We start from the raw sequence: 21,824 nt of genomic DNA on the forward strand, positions 1-21,824 counted from the left end.
ACTTCTCTGAGATGCAAAACATGAACATTACTCCTACATAATTCAACAAAACTTTTTAGCCTTGATCCAAAAAAAAAGTACAATTATCTGCACTGGACAGAAAATGATTGTATCTACGGAAACAGTTCAACTAAACACAAAATCCCTTCTTTCAAACTGTATTTCTTTCCGTCTTCTTTATTCTTCCTACACAACCTCCTCTTTTCCACCCTCCAACCCAGCAGGCTACATAAGGGGGACATTGTTGTGGTGGTTTTGGACAGAGTGCATGGAAACCACCACAGTCATCTCTCATTGCACACATTCACTCAAGCATTTTTAAATTGGTAGAAGAAATAAGCTAATGGAGGGACACATGAGGGGGGCCGTGTGCAGACGGCCTGGAGCTGTAAACTGTAATTTAGCTTAATTGTGGTTCAATTTGTTTGATTAGTGGGTGCGCATGTGTGTCAGCATTTAAATGTCTTGGTGTTTCTTTTCCAGCATAATGTAAGGCCCTCCTTCAACCTTTTTTTTTTCCTCCATAAAGAAGGTACACAGAAAGACTTTTTTAAAAGACCTACACATTAAGAAACGAAAACGAAAACAAATACACAACTCCCCATAAGACTGATTGTGATGTTTTAAAGAATTATAATTAAAGCTCAATTGTTTGTAGTGCAGCCTCCAAAAATCACCTTTAAAATAATATTCATTTTCTCTCATTTCCATCAAGTTTCATGGTATCCAATTTTAAAAAATGATGCATATGATATGATGTAATACCCAGGCATACAAATATATAATATTTTATTTGTTTTTTTCCCAACTAACTATATTTATGAGTTAACTTATAGTATTCAATGGTGTTCATGAAATGTGCAAGTACTGTTTTGAGACTATGGCCCATTATAATAACACTGGTAGAAAAATACACACGTACTGTCCACCTATCTATTTTTTTCTAAATTTCTTTTTATAGTCTTTAAAATAGTACTTACAGGACTGTCAAAGGCCCACAGCAGAATACCCCACTGGGCAGGGTAACAATTCTGTTACCTTGTAGATATCTACAAAATGGAGAGGTATGTAAGTGACAGACTGGTGTGCAGTTAACATTGTAATGAGCTGAAAAACATGTTGTCTCTACTCACAGCTCGCGAAGGCCAGGGAGTCGATTCAGCAAAGTTGTATCAAGGGAGGTGATGTGATTCTTGGAAAGATCTCTGCGAAAAACAAAAGAGATTTATCCATAAGGCTTGTCATGCAGTAGAAGATATACAACATCATATACGCAGAAATTCAAATACGGGTCAAAAATAATCATGCAGAATTAGCTTCATAAGATACAAAGTACACAGCAACTATTTCCATAAGTACCCCAGAAAATGAGCATCAGGCATTTGTATTTAGGAAAAACAGCAGGAAAAGTAGGAACGTCCATAAAAAATAAAAAAAAATAAAAAACTGCACAGGCAGCCATCTATAAAATGGGAAGAAAAAGGACTTGAAACCTAACGTAACGTATGTTTGAAGTCTGGAATCTAATGAAAATGTTAATGAGATAGAGCTAAGATACAGGAAATCTGGCAATTAAAATATTCGAAGGTTGTTCCATCATAATAAATTTGTTTTGTTTATTCATGTCGTTGTTACTTTGAATTTGGCAGCAGAGCACGCAAAGCACTTGGAGAGATTAAAAAACTAAATATGGTCAATATATCAAAAATAGAAATACCCGAGAAAAATTATTTTAAAAAATGTTTGACGGACATCTATAAAGTTTTTGTGTGTCTCTCGTGTGCTGGACTGCTGGCCCAATCGAAACACGCTGTGAAGAAAAACATTTTTATTATCTCGGGGCATGCCTGGCATGCGGTCAGTGCCGACCTTGTGAGCGCAATACTGGCGTTCAACAATGAATGGGCGGGTCTACCGCATTCTCAGCTTGCAAAGTGAAGTGTGGCAAACAGCAGATGACTAAAATGCTCAAATCTCTTATCTTGTTAGATGACTGTTTAAGGAAGAAAACAACTGACAGCAGGACAATTTCTCCACCAATTACAGCCCTTTTCAGTCGCACAGAAATTATGAAATTGAAATGTATTCTACACATTCTTACAGCATTGGAAAATGCTAAGAATGTAAATATATTTCTCTACCATTTTTTTTAAAAGCTTCAGGGAGCCTCTACGGCAGCGCTAAAGAGCCTTATGTGGCTCTAGAGCCTATGGTTGCAGACCCCGGTTAAGGGTGTAGTCAACCTTTCGCCTGAATCAGCTGGGATTGGCTCCGACAACCCTTACAAAGATGCAAAGTACGAAAGATGAATGAATACTTAGAGTCAGAATTTAAGCAGTAATATATTTTGCTCCAATGTCGTCACGCTAAGTTTTTAGATTAATCCCGACAAAGGAAGTGAAAGGAGCCGAATAGGAAGACTTTTGCCAACACAAACAAGGCGGTTCACTGTGGAACACAGTCGAGTGACTTCAGCTTATTTGGGGCTACTTCACAGTGAAAAGGCAGGAGTGTAAAAGCATGATAAATAGAATGTATGGCAACAGATCGCTGCTGACTTTAAAAATGATGAATGACTGACTGATATATATATATTTTTTTTCAAAAGCATGAAACCATGTTCCACACTCATTATGTGTGCACAGTAGACACTAATATCATCTCCGGGGGGGTATTAGAAAAACTTGCAAATGAGAGTTTGAGTACATGGGAACACACCCCTCACTCACTCTTTCTGCTGTGTGTGAAAGGAGCGGGACGCCCATTCCCAGAAGGAAACATCTGTACATTCCAGACTGCTTGTGTAAGAAAGATGGAGAGCAAGAGAGCCTTCTCCTCTGTTAAAGTCCTCAACAGATCAAATGATGGAGGGTAAAAACCCTTGACCAATGAGCCCATAGGTCGCACGTTAGACACTATGTGTGCCTGGTCAAATCTGCTTCCCAATGAGTTACTTTCTTCCCACTTCCCGTCCATTAACATCATCTCTAAGATGATAACAACCAAGCGAGAAGGCGTTCTAACCTGACCTTCGCCGTGTCTATTAGCAACAGACTCCTGTTCTCTCTGCTACCTTTTGACAACACATGGTTTTAATTGGAATTGTGTGCACACACACACTCGGCAAAGGCACACTCGAAGCTACAGTGCTCCTCACAAAACACCCACAGCACACATATGGTTCTGTTTTTCTAACGGTGTGGCCAATGATCTAACCACTCCTTATATGGCCCGTCTGGTGCCACTTATTCTTGAGCTCCGAGCACCGACACACGCTCGGAGAAAGGAAAGAAAAACCAAATGGTGGAAAAGATACTTATCCGTAGAAAAAGGGGGAGAATTCTCATGGTAATATTAATGGGTGTTAAATGACGGAGAGTGAATAATAAAAAGCCACAGTTTTGGAGTATGTGCAGTAGTTCTGGTCGTATACTGTAAGCGATCAGATTTACGGCATCAGGGTGGCGGAGTGGTCAAAGTCTCCATGAGAGAAGACCAGCGCTCCACTAACCCACTAAACACAGACTGTTCTGTGGTCGCTTTCATCCGTCTTTCCCCTTTTGCTGCTGCCTCATCCTTTCTTTTCCACTCTCCTTGTTTTCCTTGTTCGTGTTGTTTTAACGTATTTCATTAGTTTGACATTCAAAGATGAGGGATTGGAGCTGGACAGCAAATTTTAAGATAACCATGTTTTTCCATTTGTAGGTTGGATTTTTACCTCATTGTTTTTTCTTCAAGGTTTTGATAATTTATAGTGGTGCTTTGACATTGGAATGACCTAAAATAATCATTTCGATAGGGAATATTGGTTTGATATCAAAGTAAGATGAAGTAAGAGGTTGGTCAAGGAAGAAATTACTTTTGGAAATCAAGGTAGCTCACAGTTTTGAGATCATAGTTTCAATACTAAGCTTTCCCCGTGCCTACGTTTGTTTTTCTGCAGGATACTCGCATTAACCACAAAACACAGCAATGGGGGGCTGATTAAAAAGGGAAACTGTCCCTAAAATCTGACTTGCAATGAAATTATTGTACTTTTTGCATTATTCAAAAAATAACCTGCTTACTTTACCTTCTCAGTTTCATAAAAAACACTACAATGCATCAAAATAAAAAGCAATTATTAGAAAACCATCATATGAAACCCCACTAAAGGCTTCAATCAGTTTCTTCTAGTATTTAGTATGGCCATCATCCCCACACCATGTGGGAAAGGATGAGGAAGAACTACACACCCGCTAAACGAAGACGTTTGGTATATGTAATTGTTAATATTGAATTCAACAGCCTAGTTCTAAACACTCTCTGCTCCTCTCCAGAACATTCTGTCCATTTTTCCAGCTGCTCCTGCATGCACTGTCTGGTATCCAGCTGGAACACATAGGGCAGCTGTGCGCAGCGGTTTAACACACTCGCTCGAATCAAGCCTCACACGCGCGTACTGGCGTACACGGGCAAGCACACACGATGACCATGTCAAAGACACGCGCAGGAAGAATGAAAGTAAACTGCGCTGCTGTCATGTGTTCATTGGACAGTGTTACTGTGCCTCCTACTCCTGTTATATAATTTGACATATGGAATGAAAACAATCATTCAGGTAATAGAAATAAACTTTGAACACTTCCTACAACGATAAACAACACGTAAAAATAATCTTTAGCTCAATTGTCTGTTACTAAGCAAAATTACATTGACTTTACTTAATATATAGCATTTGTGTCAAACTGCTATTGTTTTCTATGTAAATATTAAGTTGACACAACATTGATGTTTTCATTTTATAACTAAAGAAATACTATTTAATATAAATGACAGGAAAGGAATTTCCCCAATGAAAACAGTAATGAGATCATCATGGAAAGAATTGAAGTTAATGTCACATCTTGTTTCCAATATTGCAAATGGAAAAACAACGGTTATTAATGTGACATCAAAACAAAATTTTAGCTTGTAGTAAGTGAAACATCTGCAGCTCACTTAGTTGGCGCTTTCCAAAGCTTGTCTATTATAGACTTGGAGGTTTTTGAATTTTGTTTCTTCATTTTTAGGCGCCCTGTAAGAGTCAGCTGAGTCCACGAGCATGATTACGGAGCACCTGCTTGTGGCTCCCTGCTTTTTCTCAAGAGGTTCTGGCGGCAGTTGCGCCAAACTACTGGGCTAGCTCCAGTTGAATTGAGCCAGTGGCCATGGCTGGAGTTTAGCTTAACTGTTATCTGGCGCACTTGACTTATAACCACTGCATAGGGGTTTCAAAATAAAGCGTAGAAATTAAAGATGACATAAGCGAGGACATTATCACTCTTGCTTGATTTGCAGTATTGTTGCGTATTGTATATCTTTCTATATTTTCTGAGATCCAGATTTCAATCCCTGATTCAGACCTTCCTATGTAGAGTTTGCATGTTCTTCATGTGGGTTTTCTCTGGGTAACCTGGTTCAAAAACAGGCATACTAGGCTAGTTGAAAACTCTAAATTGCCCCTAGGTACGAGTATGGATGGTATTTGTCTCTTTGTGTCCTGTGATTGGCTGCACATCATTGGCTGGGATAGACTCCAGCACCCAAAGCGACCCCTGTGAGGATAAGTAGCATGGAAAATGAATAAACAAATGTATTTTTTTGTCAAATATTTGCATCTTTAAATCGTGAGAGTGCATTGAGTTTTCTCTTGGCGTCAGTGGTAAGGTGAAAAACCATCTCCACTAGTAAACTACGTGCTTTGAGATTGAATGTCTAGCTATCAATCTACATTCTTAGTCATTGAATGCAATACAATACAGTGCAGAGCATTATACATTCTTTTTCATCCTTTCAAAAGTGCATTGAGTTTTCATGTGTAATATTAAGGTGACTCACAATGTCCTCCCTACCTCTTTTATACAAATGGATTCTCTTAAGACTTCTTTTGTCATTATAATAGTCTATAAATAAAGACAACAAAAAGAAATACCCATTACACATTAAAATTCACGCCATTCTGCAAGTAACTGTTGACTGTAAATAGATGTAGACAATCCCATTTAAAGACAATTAGCGTTACATATGTTTGATACTGCATGATGGTTTAACTACTTTTCCCCCTTTCAATGTCTGCATTTCACCGAGTGTTGTTGCTATTATTTTAGCAATGTGATAGTATGTGCGAGTGGGACACGGGATACTCAAAGGTAATTGAGATGATAAATTCATTTGAGGGAGGGAGGCAGGGTGTGTGTCTTTATGTGTGTTTGTCATTGCCATAGCAACCTCACAAAGTGCTCTGGAGCATAGAATATTCGACAAAACAGATTATTCCAAGGACTCTATTTTCATAAACGCTTTATGTGGAAATACTGATGTGATGTTTCCTGCTTTTCATGTTTGGCAATTTGGTCGTTTTGTCCAGAGAAATGACAAGTTAGAGCAAAAAGTCTATCTTAAGCCTGATAGGTCAGTTGCAATCAACTGATATCATTATTATTCATAATAACCTACATTAAATATTTGATTTTGACATCACAAATTATTCCTGTTGTTTAAAAATGAAATATAATCACATGTCCTTTAGTTTTATTTCAAAATATGCGAAATCAATGCATTATCCAAATGAATACTTGGAATTTCTTCAATTTTTCAATGCATAACCATCGTTTGTTTACATCTACAGCCAAATTTTGAATGAAATTTAATCATTACTATAATACTGCCTGACTTCAAGGTGTACGTAGGATAAAACCCCCAGAGATGATTCCACAGAGTCCATTCAATCACTTTTATAGGTGGCTTTTTCTGGTGCCTGTTGAATGAAGTCTCTGTGTATATATGCTGAAAGTTCAAGTTAAATGAGAGTAGGTGGTTTGAAGGGAAATAAATAATTGACAACATGTGTCTTGCGTCTGCTCAGAACAGAATGTTCTTAATGCAGAAGCAGTGGAGAGTGGCAAGCTGATCCACACCACAAAGTCCAGTTTCACTTTTCTGGTGACTAGCTAAAGCTTCACTCCAAAGTACCACAAAAAGACATGCATGCACACTAAAAAAATAGATTCTGGCGTCATGACCTCTAATAGAGGGCTAAGTCGCTCAAAAAAACAGGACTTGAAAAGAATGTAAATTCTAATTTCATGCAGTTTCAAGCCACAATTTTCCAATCTGTTTAAACAGCGGAATTTTAACTAAACCGCCAGTCCGGTGCCAGAGTGCATATTGTACACTCTGTGCTGAATAACCTATGTAAATATTCTATATTAGAGTCCATCCTCCAGATAAAAACACACTTTCACTGACCTTTAAGATCATGTTGACGTTACTACTGTCAAAATAATAAAGATATAGTATATAAATCAATATATAAGTGGTTAACGCCTCGACCTCACAGTTCGGAGTTCCTGAGTTTGAATCCAGGTTGGTCTTCACTGTGTGGAGTATACATGTTCTCTCTGGACTTGCGTGGGTTTTCACCAGGTACCCCGGTTTCCTCCCACATCCCAAAAACATGCATGCCAGACTCTGAATTGCTCTTAGTTATTATTGGTTGTCCAACTCCTTGTTGACTACGATTGGCTGTCCATCAATTGAGGGTGTCCCCCACCTGGTGCCCATCGTTGGCTGGGATAGGATCCAGCACCCCCTTGTGAGAATAAGCGGTACAAAAAATGGATGAACCGATATTAGCCGAATACTGCTATCTTCGTACAGTGGTGTTGTGGTTTAATGACACGCGTGGTATTGTGAAGCAGAGATGATAAGGATGCAAGTGATGTTCAGGTAAAAAAGTACATTTTGATAATGATGATGCAAAGGATGCAAAGAAGTAAATATTGATGATGATAATGACGTAAGTGACGTTCAAGTAAAATAGAAAAAAAGGATGACGATTAAGATGCAAGTGATGTTAAACTAAAAAATTAAATATCTGACGAGTAAAGAAGTAAATATTGAGGACGATGATCATGATGCAAGTGACATGAGTAAAATAGTGAATAATGATGATGATGATAATGATGCAAGTAACAGACTAAAAAAGTAAATATTGATGATATGATGCAAGTGACGTAGTAAAAAGTAAATATTGATGTTGTGGTGCAAGTGACAGAGTAAAAAAGTAAATATTGATAATATGATGCAAGTGACATTCAAGCAAAGAAGTAAATATAGTTGACAATGATAATGATGCAAGAGTGGTAAGAGTAAAATAGTAAATATTGATGACAATAATAATGATGCAATTGAGGTCAGAGTTAAATAAATAAATATCAATGACAATAATGAAGCAAGTGTCGTTTAAGCAAAGAATTATTGATGATATTTTTTAGTAAACAAGTACATAAATAGACAGTAATACTTTAGATGTCCCTGGAAAGGAAATTGCTTTTTTTGTTTCTTTGGTTTGTTAGTTTATTTGTTTGTGTCAGCCATTGGACTGCCTAGAGAATTATGAAGTATTAAGGCGAAATGTAATTGTAGATGATGGGACTTACAGTACAGCGGTGTGGATGGGAATCTCAGCCGCTCCGGGGGCCCTCTCCAGGCCGGCGTTGGAGCAGTTGACCACGCAACTGTGCTGGAGCCCCACCGGAGCGCAGCTGCAGTTCATCGGGCAGGGCGTGCAGCTCCTACCGGCGGCCGTCTGCGAGCCCAGGCTCCACGGCTCCAAGCAGCACAAAGCCACCAGCAGGCTGGAGAAGTAGTAGAAGCTTGCCCCGCAGACGCCATGTTTGCGCTTGGTTACAGTCGCTCCATTTCCAAAAGGCATAGCTCACTCACATCGCATCGCCTCTGATGGTTGAAGTCCTCTCAGGCTGGGAAGGACCAAAGAAAACACACTTTTTTGCCCTCGGATTTCATGTGAACACAGCTTAAAGATTACAAAAAGAAAGAAAAGCATCCGATTTTGGGCGATCGGATCTGCGCGGATTTCTAACAAAGTTCCTTCAAGTTTTACTGAGCGGCTGGAAAATAACGGAGCGCCTCCACTAAATGTTTCCTTGAAGAGAGGGGGAAAAAAGTTTGGGAACTTCCTCCCTCTTCCTCCTCCTTCTTTCTTTCTTTTTTCCATGCACTTCTGCAAACGACCACTGAACGATCTTGACATTATTCCTCTTATTTGGAACACTTTATCAAGTTAAAAGACACATTGCAGACTATTTCATGCTGAACGTCATCGAATTTAAAAGCAATCTGCAGCTCGATTGCACGTAAAAGCAGCAGATCGGGATCAAATAAAATGAAATACTACCTTTTGGTGAAGAAGCAATGTGTTCCTCAAACTAATGAATCTAGATTTTGCTATTGCAATCCCATAAATTAGAAAACCACCTGTGGGAGACACGTTGGTTTTTGCCCATGAGCACCATGGGAGTTGTAGTATTTCTACAAAAACATTTGATTATTTTCATGTCAATAAACACACAAATAAAGAATGCATTGTCATATATATGCAATACAAATCTGACAAAAATAGCAATCACTTGTGCAATGCTGAGATTTTCTATTCACAAAAGTGTGGTATGTATGTAAAAATGATTAGTACACAAGTGAACTTTTTTATTGCGAAAATAATTCACCTTTTGCAGTGCAACATGTTATTTGCTTTGATTTGATCAAGTTCTCTCTATATTGTGGTACTATGTTCTTCATTGTCAAACTAATGAAGTATATTTGGGATCTTATCCAGTTTAGATATACAGTATGCAATAAAAACAAGGATCAACATAAACAATACCATTTGAAAAGTTATTTAACAAAAATGTTGAAGAAAGTATTTGGGTTTATACATATATTTTATCCTGAAGAAATCCTTGAATGGATGAAGGGTTTTTTTTCCTCTCACTCATGAAATGTATTGTTCAGTTTTTGTCTTATCAAGACTGGTAGAATCTGGATCGGGTGTAAGTAAAATGAGCTTGACTTCTGTTTGGTTATGGGGAGGGTCCATGAGTTCGGGCAGGAAAACAGCACTTACTGAGGCTACAAGCTCTGTTATTCTAGGGCTAAAAGAAAAAGGGTGAAGGAGGAGGGTCATGTGCAGAATTTGCAGAAGGATGAAAAGAAGTTTAAAAAAAACCTGGTTTTCTGATGTTCAATTAAAACTACATAATTATGGATACAGCCCTTTTTTGTATGACTGGTGGTAGTAAAACTAACATTAGCAATCAACTAATTAAATACTGATTGTTTTCTCATTACATTTATTGAGGAAATTTCTGTTTTGATGATTATTTGTCATATTTTTTTATGAAAATGCTTAAAACTGACTGGCTGACATTTAAAAATGACTTTTATTGTTGACTGGGATTTATAATCAGCTATGCAGTGTAACTAAATAAATGAATAACACTACATGAACATAAAATGACACCTTATCTGTTTTTGACACTCAAATTATTAGATTTATTTCTGCAATATAAACCCCTGTTGTTGCTATTTATAATATCTACAGCAATTTCTTCACATTACTTTTCAAAATACACTTACAAATGTAATTATCAGACACATCCCAGGAAATATGTTCTGATTTAATTTTTTTAAAAGGAAAAAAACATAACTTTTTGGTCTGGAACTTCAGCTCAAATATTCTTCTGTACTTTTTAGCTAAAGGTCCCCTTGAGAAAACAACCACAGTCATTTTACTTGCATAAAACCATAATAGCATCTGGCGCTTCCTCAAATCCTTGTTGTGTAAAACAACAAAAACATTATAAGCATTTCCATGAACCAATAATACAGCCTGACAAGCCACTAAGGTCAACTAATGCGTTGTGTGAGCGTTTCGCTCCAGGGGATTGCTGTTGACACAGTAACATTAAAAGTCGCAAAACATTTTACCATCCCTGTCTCCAACCTTGAAATTGCTTCAGTGGTTAAAACATTGGTCTCACCGTTTTGGGATTGAGGGTTCAATCCCAGGTGGGTCCTGATTATGTGGAGTTTGCATGTTCTCCCTGGGCGTGGGTTTTCTTTTGGGTATGCCAATTTTCTTCCAAATCCCCAAAAACATGCACGGTAAACTGGGTGAACACTCTAAATTGTCCTTAACTACATGTGATTGGTTGTCTTGATCTCCTTCTGTCCTCCGATTGGCTGACTACCGATTCAGGGTGTTCCCCGCCTGCTGAGGTGGGCTCCAACACCCCCATATCCCTTGTGAGGATAAGCTGGGGGTCATAAAAAAGATGTCCAGAAGCTTGTTAATAGTCCTGATTTTTTTTATCCGGGTATGTTGGTGGAGGGGGACGTCTATAGGGGCCCCTGAGGACTGAAATTGGGGACCGTTGGGGTAAGCGGTTCGGAAAATAAATATATTATTAAATATATTAAATTCAAAGACTCTATTGAAAACATTTGATGTCAGATTCCTGTACAATAATCAGATCAGATCACTATTATGGGATTAAAGGAGAAGCTACAGTGAACCCTGCATAGTCGCTCTCATGCGTAAAAACCACGCGCATGACAATGACTCCTGAACATTGACGCACCACTGGAGCAGAGTCAGTCATCACAATCACCACGAAGCGAAAGCACCGTGGATGCTAGAAAAAAAACCCACCTTGGCGTCTTCTAGAAGGCTCAACGCCTGCTGGATAAATCTACTAAATCTCTCCTGCATGTGCAAACCGTCTCCATGGCTGTCAGACGTCCTTTCCTCGTCGCTGCGCATCATCTGGGATATTAAAAGAAAATGAAAATCTGCACATAACCGAGACTGGATTTGAAAATGGAGCTATCAGATGAGCTGAATTTTTCTTCACCTTACGCCAACGTCTCCTCCGGGATGTTCATCACGCAGAGTGTCCCCTTCCAGGGGAGCAGCACCCTGCTGACGGGGGTCATCTACATCACTGTTTTTCTGCTGGGTCTAGTCGGCAACAGCCTGGCCATCTACGTGGTGCTTCGCCATGCCAAAATGAAAACAGTGACTAACATTTACATCCTCAACTTGGCCATCGCCGACGAGCTCTACATTATCGGGCTGCCTTTCCTCACCACGCAGAATGTGCTCTCCTATTGGCCCTTTGGGTCCATCCTGTGTCGGCTGGTCATGACCGCCGACTCCATGACTCAGTTCACGTCGGTTTTCTGTCTCACTGTTATGTCCGTGGACCGCTACTTGGCCGTGGTGCATCCGATTCGCAGTTCCAAGTGGAGGCATACACGCGTGGCCAAAGCGGTTAGCGCAGGGGTGTGGGCTGCGTCTTTTGTGGTGGTCCTCCCCGTGGTTATCTTCTCGGATGTGCAGGTAAGTGTCACTTCAATTTCTATCATGACAATAACATAAAAAAAAGGATTTCAAATTACAGTACCTGTCAAATAAGATTGCCTTAGCAGTCATTTATTTTTTCTTTTTATTGTTTCTTGGCTTTATCTCCGCGAATTCTCATTTTCTGCTTGGTTTGACGAGCATTTATTTTCCCTTTCTTATAAGTAAATGCAACCATATGCATTAATTGCTAATTCACATGTTCCAATTTCAATGTTACCTTTTCAGAAAAAAAACGTTTTAGGCACAATTCATCCAATTCATCAACTGAATTTTTTTGTAACTCTCTAATAGCTAGATAGATTCAATTGTGTATTATATCAGATTTTGGATTTACAACTAAGTCTCAAAATACTCAACCAAAATGATCCAGATCATTTTCTTTTATCCTTCCTAACCACTTGTTCTGAAATGTCCCTTTTAGGAGACATTTAACTCGTGCAACATGATCTGGCCAGAACCAGCAGACGTGTGGTCAACTGCTTTTATTCTCTACACCTCCGCAGTTGGCTTCTTTGGACCTATGCTCATCATCTGCTTCTGCTACTTACTGATAGTATTTAAAGTGTGTTTGCATGTGTGTCTGTGGGTTCTTCCATACCCGTGGTTGACCCTACGTGTCTTAATTTCTACGCAGGTGAAATCTTCGGGAAAGTGTGCAGGCCTCACCTCTCGACGACGTTCTGAGCGTAAAGTGACTCGAATGGTGATGGTTATCGTGCTGGTTTTTGTGCTCTGCTGGCTGCCGTTCTTCATCATCAACATCATCAACCTTGTCGTCATCATCCCAGAATCCAGCGCCGCCGCTGGAATATATTTCTTGGCTGTCATCTTGTCATACGCCAACTCCTGCGCCAATCCTCTGCTCTACGGTTTCCTTTGCGATAACTTCAAACAGAGCTTCAGAAAAGTACATATACTGAATACCCTATATACCGTATATTGACTAACACTCACTTCTTATGGCGCTGTAGGTGCTTTGCTTAAAGAGGATACGGTGCAAAGCCAACGGTGTGGCCGACACTGACCTGAGTGCTCGCCGTATGGTGAGGTCAATGCCAACTGACTGTGCCCCTCAAAGTCAAGAATCCAACCACCCTCGGAGCAGTCAGGTATGGTAATGTTCAGTTTTAACATCCAAATTAGGAATTCAAGTATGAATCGGTAAAGATGGAATATTAGAAATGTCAAGAGGTTTTTACAGATGAAGCTTATCATTTACTGAATCCTAATTAGAAGCTGTGTCACACTAATATAATTAGCAGTTCTATTTTGATCGAAGCGGAATCTCGTCAACTTCAAACAGAATGTACTGTACATCTACTCATTCTTGAAAGATGATCCTAATAGTCAATAATCATGCATGAAATCCTTCAAATATAAATCATCCAGATGGGCAAAACCTAGATAGTCCTTCATCATACTGTAATTAGGTCCTTCTCTCTAATGATGCATGATCAGTCTTTTTCCTATGACACTGCTTCTTTTTCCAAATCTTTCCCCAGGCTACAGGCTTACATATTTCTCACACCACGGCCGACTTGCACTTTTGTGCTTCAGCATGCAATCCATTGCTCTCCACAGACACAGTGCAATACCCCAGGACTGCTGCAACAATTACAGAATCCCCCAAGAGTGCCATGGCTGAAATTCCCACTATTTCCACAGTTACTGGAGTGCCTGCCATCTTTTAGAATGACACACAAGGGGGGAAAGACTGCTAAGAAGGAAATGTGTATGAGAACATCAAGTAGTACAAGTCAAAAAAATGTTCTGAAGAAATACTGTAAAACCTTAGTTGATATTGGGGTCTAAAGTATTCTTGAATGCAGTTAATATTCTTCCTTATGTAACATATATAAAGAAAATGTCTAAGAAGGGAATTTGTTCCAATATATTTATCACATTGTGTCAATAAAATAGAGGATAGTCAGTATGTATTTGAAATTGTTCCATATGATGTTGATTCATGTGTTTGATGGAAATAAAAAATGGTGGTAATTTCAGTTTTAACTTCCATGTTTGAACTGAAAGCCTCTGAGGATTTCTTTCATTATTAGCAAGTCAATTGTGGAAGGCTTTGGAAAGCTCATCATTCTTCAGAAATCCTTCAAGGCCTCTGAGCACTAGACTTTCAATCATATAGCATCAACAGGGGAAGGTGAAACCCTAATTAAACATGAGTCACTTACACAGAGAATATGTATTTATGGCATACTGTCAATTTGAGTGTCATCTTGTGTGGCCTTTTTACTGAGAGTGAAAGTAGAAAAAAATCAGAGCAGAGCATCATATTCATATTACTGTATAAAAAACACAAGTAGTGCACCTCTATCCCATTAAAAATATGCAGACATGTTGCAAATGATAGAAAATGCATATTCTGTAGTAGCTGTTAAGAAGTGGCCTCATATTTTAAGGCATTTACTCAGAGTATGTTTCCTATTTTAGACTTTTTATGATTTTGAGTGATAAAATAATTAAGTACAATAACTCCTTGTGTTTTAAAATGCAGTACGTATTCAAATATGATATACTAGATGATTAATCCTGTTTATAATCAATCTTACACTACCCTCTGGAGGATTTAAGAAGAATCTTGTGTTTAATCTTTTTATGCCAGTATTTACACCCAAAAATGTCCCAAAAAGGAGTCGTCCTCTATGATCCCTGATCTAAACCCAATTGAACATCTGTATACGGTTCTTCTGCATGCAGTCTTAAGCAAGTACTTTTTAGAACGAAATGTGAAAGTGTAAGTGTTCCATTGGTATTGTACAAGTCAAGTCCAGAGACCTGTTTCAGAAATAAAGGGTAAACTATAAAGAAATACAGATAACTGTATTAAGCACATTGAGTGAAAGAGAACTATTTTCACGTTAACGATGGGCAATTGTCACGCGATACGTGAGGGATAACAGAGGGATTATGGGATGGACCATAATTGACATGATTGGATTACCCCGATTAGAGATAACGTGCTGTTTGTCAGCACTTGTATTGCATGTCTATATTTAGCAGTGGTCCTTTTGTCTCTGCATGGGAAAGGACTCCACTACTCAACAAGTATCAAGTCTTTAAAACTGTGGAAACCAGAAGACTGTAGTTTATACTAATGTTTGCCAATGTGTACTTTGCCACAAAGCATATATAGGAATTTAAAAATCCTGGCAAACAGTCCTAGAAAATGCTCACAAATACTATATAAAGCAGAACTGGAATTATGATCTCATTTTAACGTTACTCAGAGATTTGCCATACCATGTTTTGCTCTAATAATTACATGTTGAATATTTCTAACAATTTCCCATAGCAAAGTAGCATGCATTATGGATAATAATGATTTAAAAGGATGTCAAGCAGATGCCTGAAAGTGACTTTCATCTAAAAGCAAAGACGTTTTTGCTACTGTATTTGTTGTTTGCTATCTATTCATGTTTATTTATCATTCCACTGATAATTGGTAATTATACACTACTTAAGCCTCTTCATCGAGGAAACAATTCTTCTTGTGTTTGTGGGGTGGGTGGAGATTAACCACAGCACCTGGACCCAAATCAAGGCCAGAATGGGGAGAACTGTATGTACTCCTCACAGAAAGGCTCCAGATGTTCAGCCCAGTTCAAGGCGAAATTCAACCATCACTTTTTTTTCCCCCTGAAACTTTTCACTATGGATAGAAAAGAATTTACAGGCCCATTGTTTCTCGATGTGGTCTTTGCTGAAATAAAATATGTCCTGTACATTTCCTGCAATTGTTTTCCTCCTGATACGCTATTGTCATTTTCTAGCAGCTTTTAAGTAGCGAGTTTTAGGGGTACAATTTACTTATGTAAAATTCATGGATTTTTTTTCTTGATTCCATGCAGAAAATTATTTAATCATTATTTGACTGTCTTCCTAATTGTTTGCAATATCTCACTCAATAGACTGGGCGACATTAATGGGGGAAAAGTCGGTTGTTTTAGGGCTTCTAGCTGTATTTTTTTTACATTTCCCAATAAACAAGTACATTGTTAATTGCAGTTTTTTGTATTGTAATTTTTTGATAAAGAAAACAGGAATCTATATTTTGTATGAGAGAAAAACTGATGAATTTTGAATTCTGCCCCCCCCCCCTCCCCCCCAAAAGGTTAAAACCAGATATTAGACCAAAACCAATCTTTTAAAAAAATGCTGTCGCCCAGTGTTATCTGCAAGCAATCATCTCTACCACCCTCAATCCTGACGGTGTTGATTTGGCCCCGATGATTGTCACGATCCCCTTTTTACATCTACACGAACGCATGTCTGTAGAGGGAGATTAGCACACCCTAAAGGGAGTCTTGGCTGAATGGTAGGTTGTTATGTAATGTCTCCTACAAGGATGGCCACGTGGCCTCGGAGAGAGGACCATCTGCCTTCATCTACCAAATCCCCTCCTCACTCAGCAAGCCATGCTCTCTATGGACACCTGTGAACTGAACAATATGCCAAATGTTGTTTTTATCTCCTATGGCATCACAAGAAAATAAAAATTAGAACAGGTAGCTCTTTCTTTTCAGCTAAGATGCAAGAAGTAGAGAAGTAACCCAAAGTTGAGTTGGGTTACTTTATGTGCTAAGTGTGGTGCTCATTATTTCCTGGTTGGATTGGTGCACCAACCAGCACAGCACTCCCTGCTTCCCATACGTGGGTGAGCTCCAGCAAAGCTGGGATTGCATCTCTTTTGACACCTCCGCACAGTCAACATGAAGCAGGGAGAGAGACACCAGCAGATCGACCAACTAGAATGAAGAGGACAACAGAGTAACGAAGAGACGTTAAGACGAGGATAAAGACTGAATGGGAGCAAAAAACTGGTATTTGAAGATGAAGCAAATGTAGTGAAGAAGTAGATAATTGCTGGTGGTTATTTTTGTGAGTAGTCGTGGCAGAGGAGCAACAGAACAAAAGCTTTTTTTTTTTTTTTTTTTTAGAGGAAAACAACCTGAAGGACATTTTCAAATGCAACATGGAAGCAGTTTTTGTCAGTGGAAACCTAAGGATTTATTATTGATTAGATTTAGTTCAAACCTTAAAATGATGATGTGAAGAATATGCTGCAATTCCCAATGAATCTCTCAAAGGTGAGTGAGAAGTAACATTTATTTCACATTTAAGTGTTGCTGTGATTGTTAGAAATTCTATTTTTTTCTTGAAAAGTGAGAACGCTTACAGCAGTTAGCTGGTTAACAACATGACGCCATTTATATCCGAACAGGGTGCGATATTACTGCACAATTATTGCATGCGTGAGTGTGTGTCTGTGTCCGCGAGTCTGCATTTTTTTGCTTCTCCAAGCTCGACTTCTCAAAGACCAGCGCGCAATGTCGGCCCACGCTGTTTTCTGTCGCCATGGAAACTATTGCCCAGTGCTCACATCTATTCTATTGAGCACTGAGAGCTTGAGTGTCTTCCCAAAGAGCCAAATAACTAGATCTGTTTTGTTGGAACTGATAGCCAATAATTGATCTTGATGATATATCTGAGCATCCTGCCTATTTTTGACATGCAAAACTAATTCTCTTATCTTTAACATCCCTCTAAGATGGCTGTCGACAGTTTCTCCATCTTCCTCCTGCTACTGATCGGCTCTTGCACTTCGCAACCATCACCTCCTCCTCCACTGGGATGTAGTGGGCATGTGGAGCCCTCTTACAGGGTTTTGTGTGACCTGGAGTCGGTATGGGGCGTTGTTTTGGAGGCGGTGGCCTGCAGTGGGGGCCTCACCTCTCTGATCCTCGCCGGGTTCCTACTCGTCAAACTCCGCACTATTTCGGACCCGGCCAGGCGCTCGGGGATCGGACCCCTTCTCCTACTCCTGGGAACTCTCCTTGGGATATTCCCTATCTCTCTGGCGTTCCTGGTGGGGAAGAACCAGGTCCTCTGTGTGATTCGTAGAGCTTTTTGGGGCCCCCTCTTCGCCCTATGCTTTTCTAGCTTGCTGGTTCAAGGTCTAAGGCTCAGGAGGCTGGTGGCTGGGAAGAGTAGTCCATCTGGGAGCTCACTGGCTGCATTGGGCCTGGCACTGGCCTTGGTTCAGGGGATTATTTCCGCCGAATGGGTCCTCCTCACTGTGATCAGGGAGGGCCATCCGGCCTGCGAGTATCCACCTTTGGACTTTGCGCTGGCGTGCAGCTATACCTTAGGGTTGCTCCTTATAGCTATGGGGCTATCGCTAGCGGTGGTCCTGTGTGGGGGGGAGCTAGGGGTGGAATCGGCTCACGACAGTGATGAAGATAGAGAAGATGAAAGTGACAAGAGGAGATGGAAATGCAACGCCGTTTGGCTTTTTCTGGCAAGTCTCTCATCGGCATTGCTGTGGGTGGCCTGGCTTGGCTTTTATTTGTATGGGAACCAAGCAGTGAGGCTGAGGGGGAAAGGGGCCAGGCCAGGAAAGGTGGAGGACCGACTAATGGACGAGCCCGCCTTGGCGGTAGCCCTGGTGGTTCAAGGATGGATCCTTTTGCTTTTCCATGGCATTCCAGAGAGCCACCTCTGTCTGTGGAACCGGTCACAGTGTGGAGGGCAAGATTTCTTTGACACCAGTGAGACGACTTCTCCACATTTCAGAGACGAGCCACCTGCACATGTCCACCAATCCTTTCAGGAAAACCAGGCCTTTTCCATGGAGGAGCACGGTGCAAGTATGCCCATGTTCTTTGTGTCTATCCGTCTTAATGATACATATATTTCTTGTATTAATAGTTACTTATCTGCCTTCTAATGGAACTTAGACGCTGACACTTTAGGTGTCACGGTAGAGCAAAGCAGAAATGCACAGTTGCTAAGCAACTGTAAATAAAAACAGTCGGGGATTTTTATTCATATTCAATTAGATGAGAATAATATAGAATTAGGAACTATAATATATAATTAGACTTGGACCAACCCGCTTGAATGGAGACTACTTAAAGCTTAATATAATAATGAAAGAAAGATCCCCAGGAGCTTATATGCTAAATCATAATGTAGGCTTCTTCATAGAAGAATTAAATGAACGATATAATTTAATCAAACAGTGTGGATTTTTGCTGGTACTGTAGAATGAGAAGTGCTCAGAAAAACCAGCACACTAAACATTAGATGGTGTAATCTTAAAACTGAAAAATGTCATTGAATATCTGTTTAGAAAATGTTAAGAAGTAAATAAGCTTCTAATATAATGTAGTTTCCTATAGAAAAAAAGCTATGTACTGTAGATATAGTGACCGATCACAACAGAGAATAAGCAGATGTAAGAAGTACTATGTGTCTACATTTGATTCACTAGTGCAATTTTGAGTATTACATTAACTGTACATGTAAAAATGAAGACTATTGACTTGAGTTTGTTCAAACCATCAGGTCTCCGAAGTGGAAACTACCAAAGCGGTCATGGGAGTGCTCGCCCTGGCATTGCGTTCAGGGGTCATGTCTACCAACCCACTGAAATGGCTCTTGTTATGAATGGCGGCGCGGTAAGCAAGCCTCTCCACATATGGAAGCAATTCAAAATCCAATTTTTTTCTCCTTTTAACTCACTTTTAACTTTCTACAATCATATAGATGCCCACCGGCCCTATTAACTACACTGGAAGACGACTATGGTAAAATGTTAAAGGACTTCAGCCACTGTGCAACATGCACATACCTTTCATACAATGATGCCACATCAGGAGTAATAATTGATAAGGACATGTATCATATCGGATGGATTGACAACAGCTCAATAAATCTTTTGTTTCTGCTTACATCTTTTCGGAATCTTACATTGATGAAGAACTGGAAGTCAAAAGTATTTTTTTGCGCATTTGATGTGCAATTTGTAGGTGTGAATACCAGTTGGAGTGTTTTAATATTATTACCACACAAATGTCTGTAATATGTAAATAAGATACCATTAATGTATCAGTATCTGAAACGTCAGGATATGACTGTACAGCATATCTTATACTTATAAATGTTTGCTTTGTCTTCATTTCTTGCCACTTGGCTCTTACATTACATTATACCTAAAAGACATTATGGAGAAGATATCTATATTGCACATGAATGTAATTTAAGTCTGAGGACGAACTAAAAAGCCATTTACGAAATACACGCAATAGTGTAATCATTGGTTACATCTCCTACCTGTAAGCTGTATTTAAAGCAAGCAAAATGTTCATTTTGATGCAGTTTGATTTTATAATTGAACATTGCTCATTAAAACTGAACATTATTTGTGATTAATAATATATAACCAGGGGACAGTGTATTTTATTGGGGAAGTGTACCTAATGATGTGACTAATGAGTGTAAACATTTAAGATACATTGCAAGATTTCAAATATCTTGAGAAAGCTGTATTTTGCACTTTATGAGAACTAATGTGATCTCTTTGTGGTAATATCCAAGATTTCTTGTCTTGTTAAGGTAAGGGATTTTGATATTTTGAGTGTTTATTTGTTTATTCTTAGAGTTTTATAGAAGATTTATGTCCAGCTTTAAATGGAAAAGACTGAATTACTAATAGAGAATATTAATTGACATTTGGCCATTCTTAGAGTAAACAAGTATGCACTATGCTCTTCCAGGTTTAATTTTTATTTTTTCTAAACATGATGTGTGAGTGTCGCTAAAGGTTAAACTGCTATGTATGACTGTGTTGATGTGGTGTTTTATGGCAATGTGGTTCTTACAATTCTCCCTTTAAAAAAAGGTCAGTAATAATGCAACATTAGAAAACCCCCTTTTAAAATGCAATTGCTTTTCAGCCCACGCAGTCTCTATAATATCGAATAATTTCAACACATTTCAATGTACAAGCTATGACTAAATTTTCACTAATGTTGTGGGTGTTGAAATGCATTAGTAATAATGCTTCCAGCAGCAAGAGGAAAATATCCCGGCTGCCAGTCTAATCAAGTGATGGATTTTTCACCAAATTGGGCTTTGTAATGAAATCTAATGTTGTTTTTTGTTAATTAGATATATGGTACAATTTTGTATACTGAAAATATCTTGACAGTTCAATTTGTTACGTGGTATCAAAATATAAATGACTTTTTATCATAGGTCTTATATAATGTTTCAAAACTTTTGGTGATTTTATGGCAATATATGTCACAATTTGTTGGGAGCATATATACCATGAATGTCTGTCATGTAAATTGCACAGAGTGACTAATACATTAATGCACTTTTTCTGTTAAAAGTTGCCTTTATTTGTCATGTTCTCGCAAAAAGTTAGTGGTCTAGTTTAAGTTATAGCAAATTATACATGTGGCTATGGGGGCTAAGTTTTAGGCCATAAAGGGGGTGTGGTTGGGTGAGAGATGAGTATAAAATAAAGAAAATATGATGTGCATCGACATAAAGATCATATAACGACATTAACTTTAATCTAACTACTTTTTACCCTTAATTTTCTTAGACTTAAACCCAAAGAAGCCAATGATTTATTTTACTTGAATACATCAAAGTTATAGTTAATAGAATATTAAACAAGAAGCCTTTCTTTATTTTTCTGCATGAATTATTCTTAAGTGGTAAACAGTAAATCATTTTGAAATTGAGCTATATTTAAAATAACACT

At 38.8% G+C, this 21,824-nt stretch overlaps 3 protein-coding genes and 1 long non-coding RNA gene across 4 annotated transcripts in view; 2 read left to right on the forward strand and 2 right to left on the reverse strand.

Moving 5' to 3' along the window:
- The window catches only part of pkd1a (polycystic kidney disease 1a), a 38,707-nt gene extending 29,725 nt beyond the window's left edge, over positions 1–8,982 (reverse strand). Inside the window, exons 1-3 of the mRNA XM_077718201.1 lie at positions 8,463–8,982; positions 1,134–1,205; positions 981–1,049 (exon numbers count right to left, since the gene is read on the reverse strand). Coding sequence (XP_077574327.1) covers positions 981–1,049; positions 1,134–1,205; positions 8,463–8,737 — 416 coding nt within the window. The 5' untranslated portion in view covers positions 8,738–8,982. The remainder of the gene's footprint in view (positions 1–980; positions 1,050–1,133; positions 1,206–8,462) is intronic.
- Positions 8,983–10,447: 1,465 nt separating this feature from the next.
- On the reverse strand, positions 10,448–12,233 carry LOC144197677 (uncharacterized). The gene is made up of 4 exons (XR_013326575.1): positions 11,971–12,233; positions 11,736–11,875; positions 11,534–11,647; positions 10,448–11,239 (listed from the first exon to the last, which is right to left on the reverse strand). It is a non-coding gene; the product is annotated as an uncharacterized LOC144197677 (long non-coding RNA).
- Positions 11,210–14,707, forward strand: LOC144197671 (somatostatin receptor type 5). Its single transcript, XM_077718198.1, has 5 exons — positions 11,210–12,223; positions 12,669–12,809; positions 12,882–13,154; positions 13,219–13,356; positions 13,750–14,707. Exons 1-5 carry the CDS (start codon positions 11,702–11,704, stop codon positions 13,936–13,938), a joined length of 1,263 nt encoding a protein of 420 aa, XP_077574324.1. The 5' UTR covers positions 11,210–11,701; the 3' UTR covers positions 13,939–14,707.
- Positions 14,708–16,683: 1,976 nt separating this feature from the next.
- On the forward strand, positions 16,684–21,433 carry gprc5bb (G protein-coupled receptor, class C, group 5, member Bb). Its single transcript, XM_077719769.1, has 4 exons — positions 16,684–17,352; positions 17,814–18,912; positions 19,613–19,725; positions 19,814–21,433. Exons 1-4 carry the CDS (start codon positions 17,323–17,325, stop codon positions 19,856–19,858), a joined length of 1,287 nt encoding a protein of 428 aa, XP_077575895.1. The 5' UTR covers positions 16,684–17,322; the 3' UTR covers positions 19,859–21,433.
- The last annotated feature ends 391 nt before the right edge of the window (positions 21,434–21,824 follow it).

This window comes from Stigmatopora nigra, chromosome 6 (assembly GCF_051989575.1).
Source record: "Stigmatopora nigra isolate UIUO_SnigA chromosome 6, RoL_Snig_1.1, whole genome shotgun sequence".
Taxonomy (NCBI): Eukaryota; Metazoa; Chordata; class Actinopteri; order Syngnathiformes; family Syngnathidae; genus Stigmatopora; species Stigmatopora nigra.

Coding starts and splice junctions, on each gene's coding strand:
- LOC144197671 (XM_077718198.1), top strand. CDS start 11,702: ATGGAGCTATCAGATGAGCTGAATTTTTCTTCACCTTACGCCAACGTC. Junction 12,224..12,668: donor TTATCTTCTCGGATGTGCAG/GTAAGTGTCACT, acceptor TGTCCCTTTTAG/GAGACATTTAACTCGTGCAA. Junction 12,810..12,881: donor ACTTACTGATAGTATTTAAA/GTGTGTTTGCAT, acceptor ATTTCTACGCAG/GTGAAATCTTCGGGAAAGTG.
- gprc5bb (XM_077719769.1), top strand. CDS start 17,323: ATGCTGCAATTCCCAATGAATCTCTCAAAG. Junction 17,353..17,813: donor TCCCAATGAATCTCTCAAAG/GTGAGTGAGAAG, acceptor CATCCCTCTAAG/ATGGCTGTCGACAGTTTCTC. Junction 18,913..19,612: donor CATGGAGGAGCACGGTGCAA/GTATGCCCATGT, acceptor TCAAACCATCAG/GTCTCCGAAGTGGAAACTAC.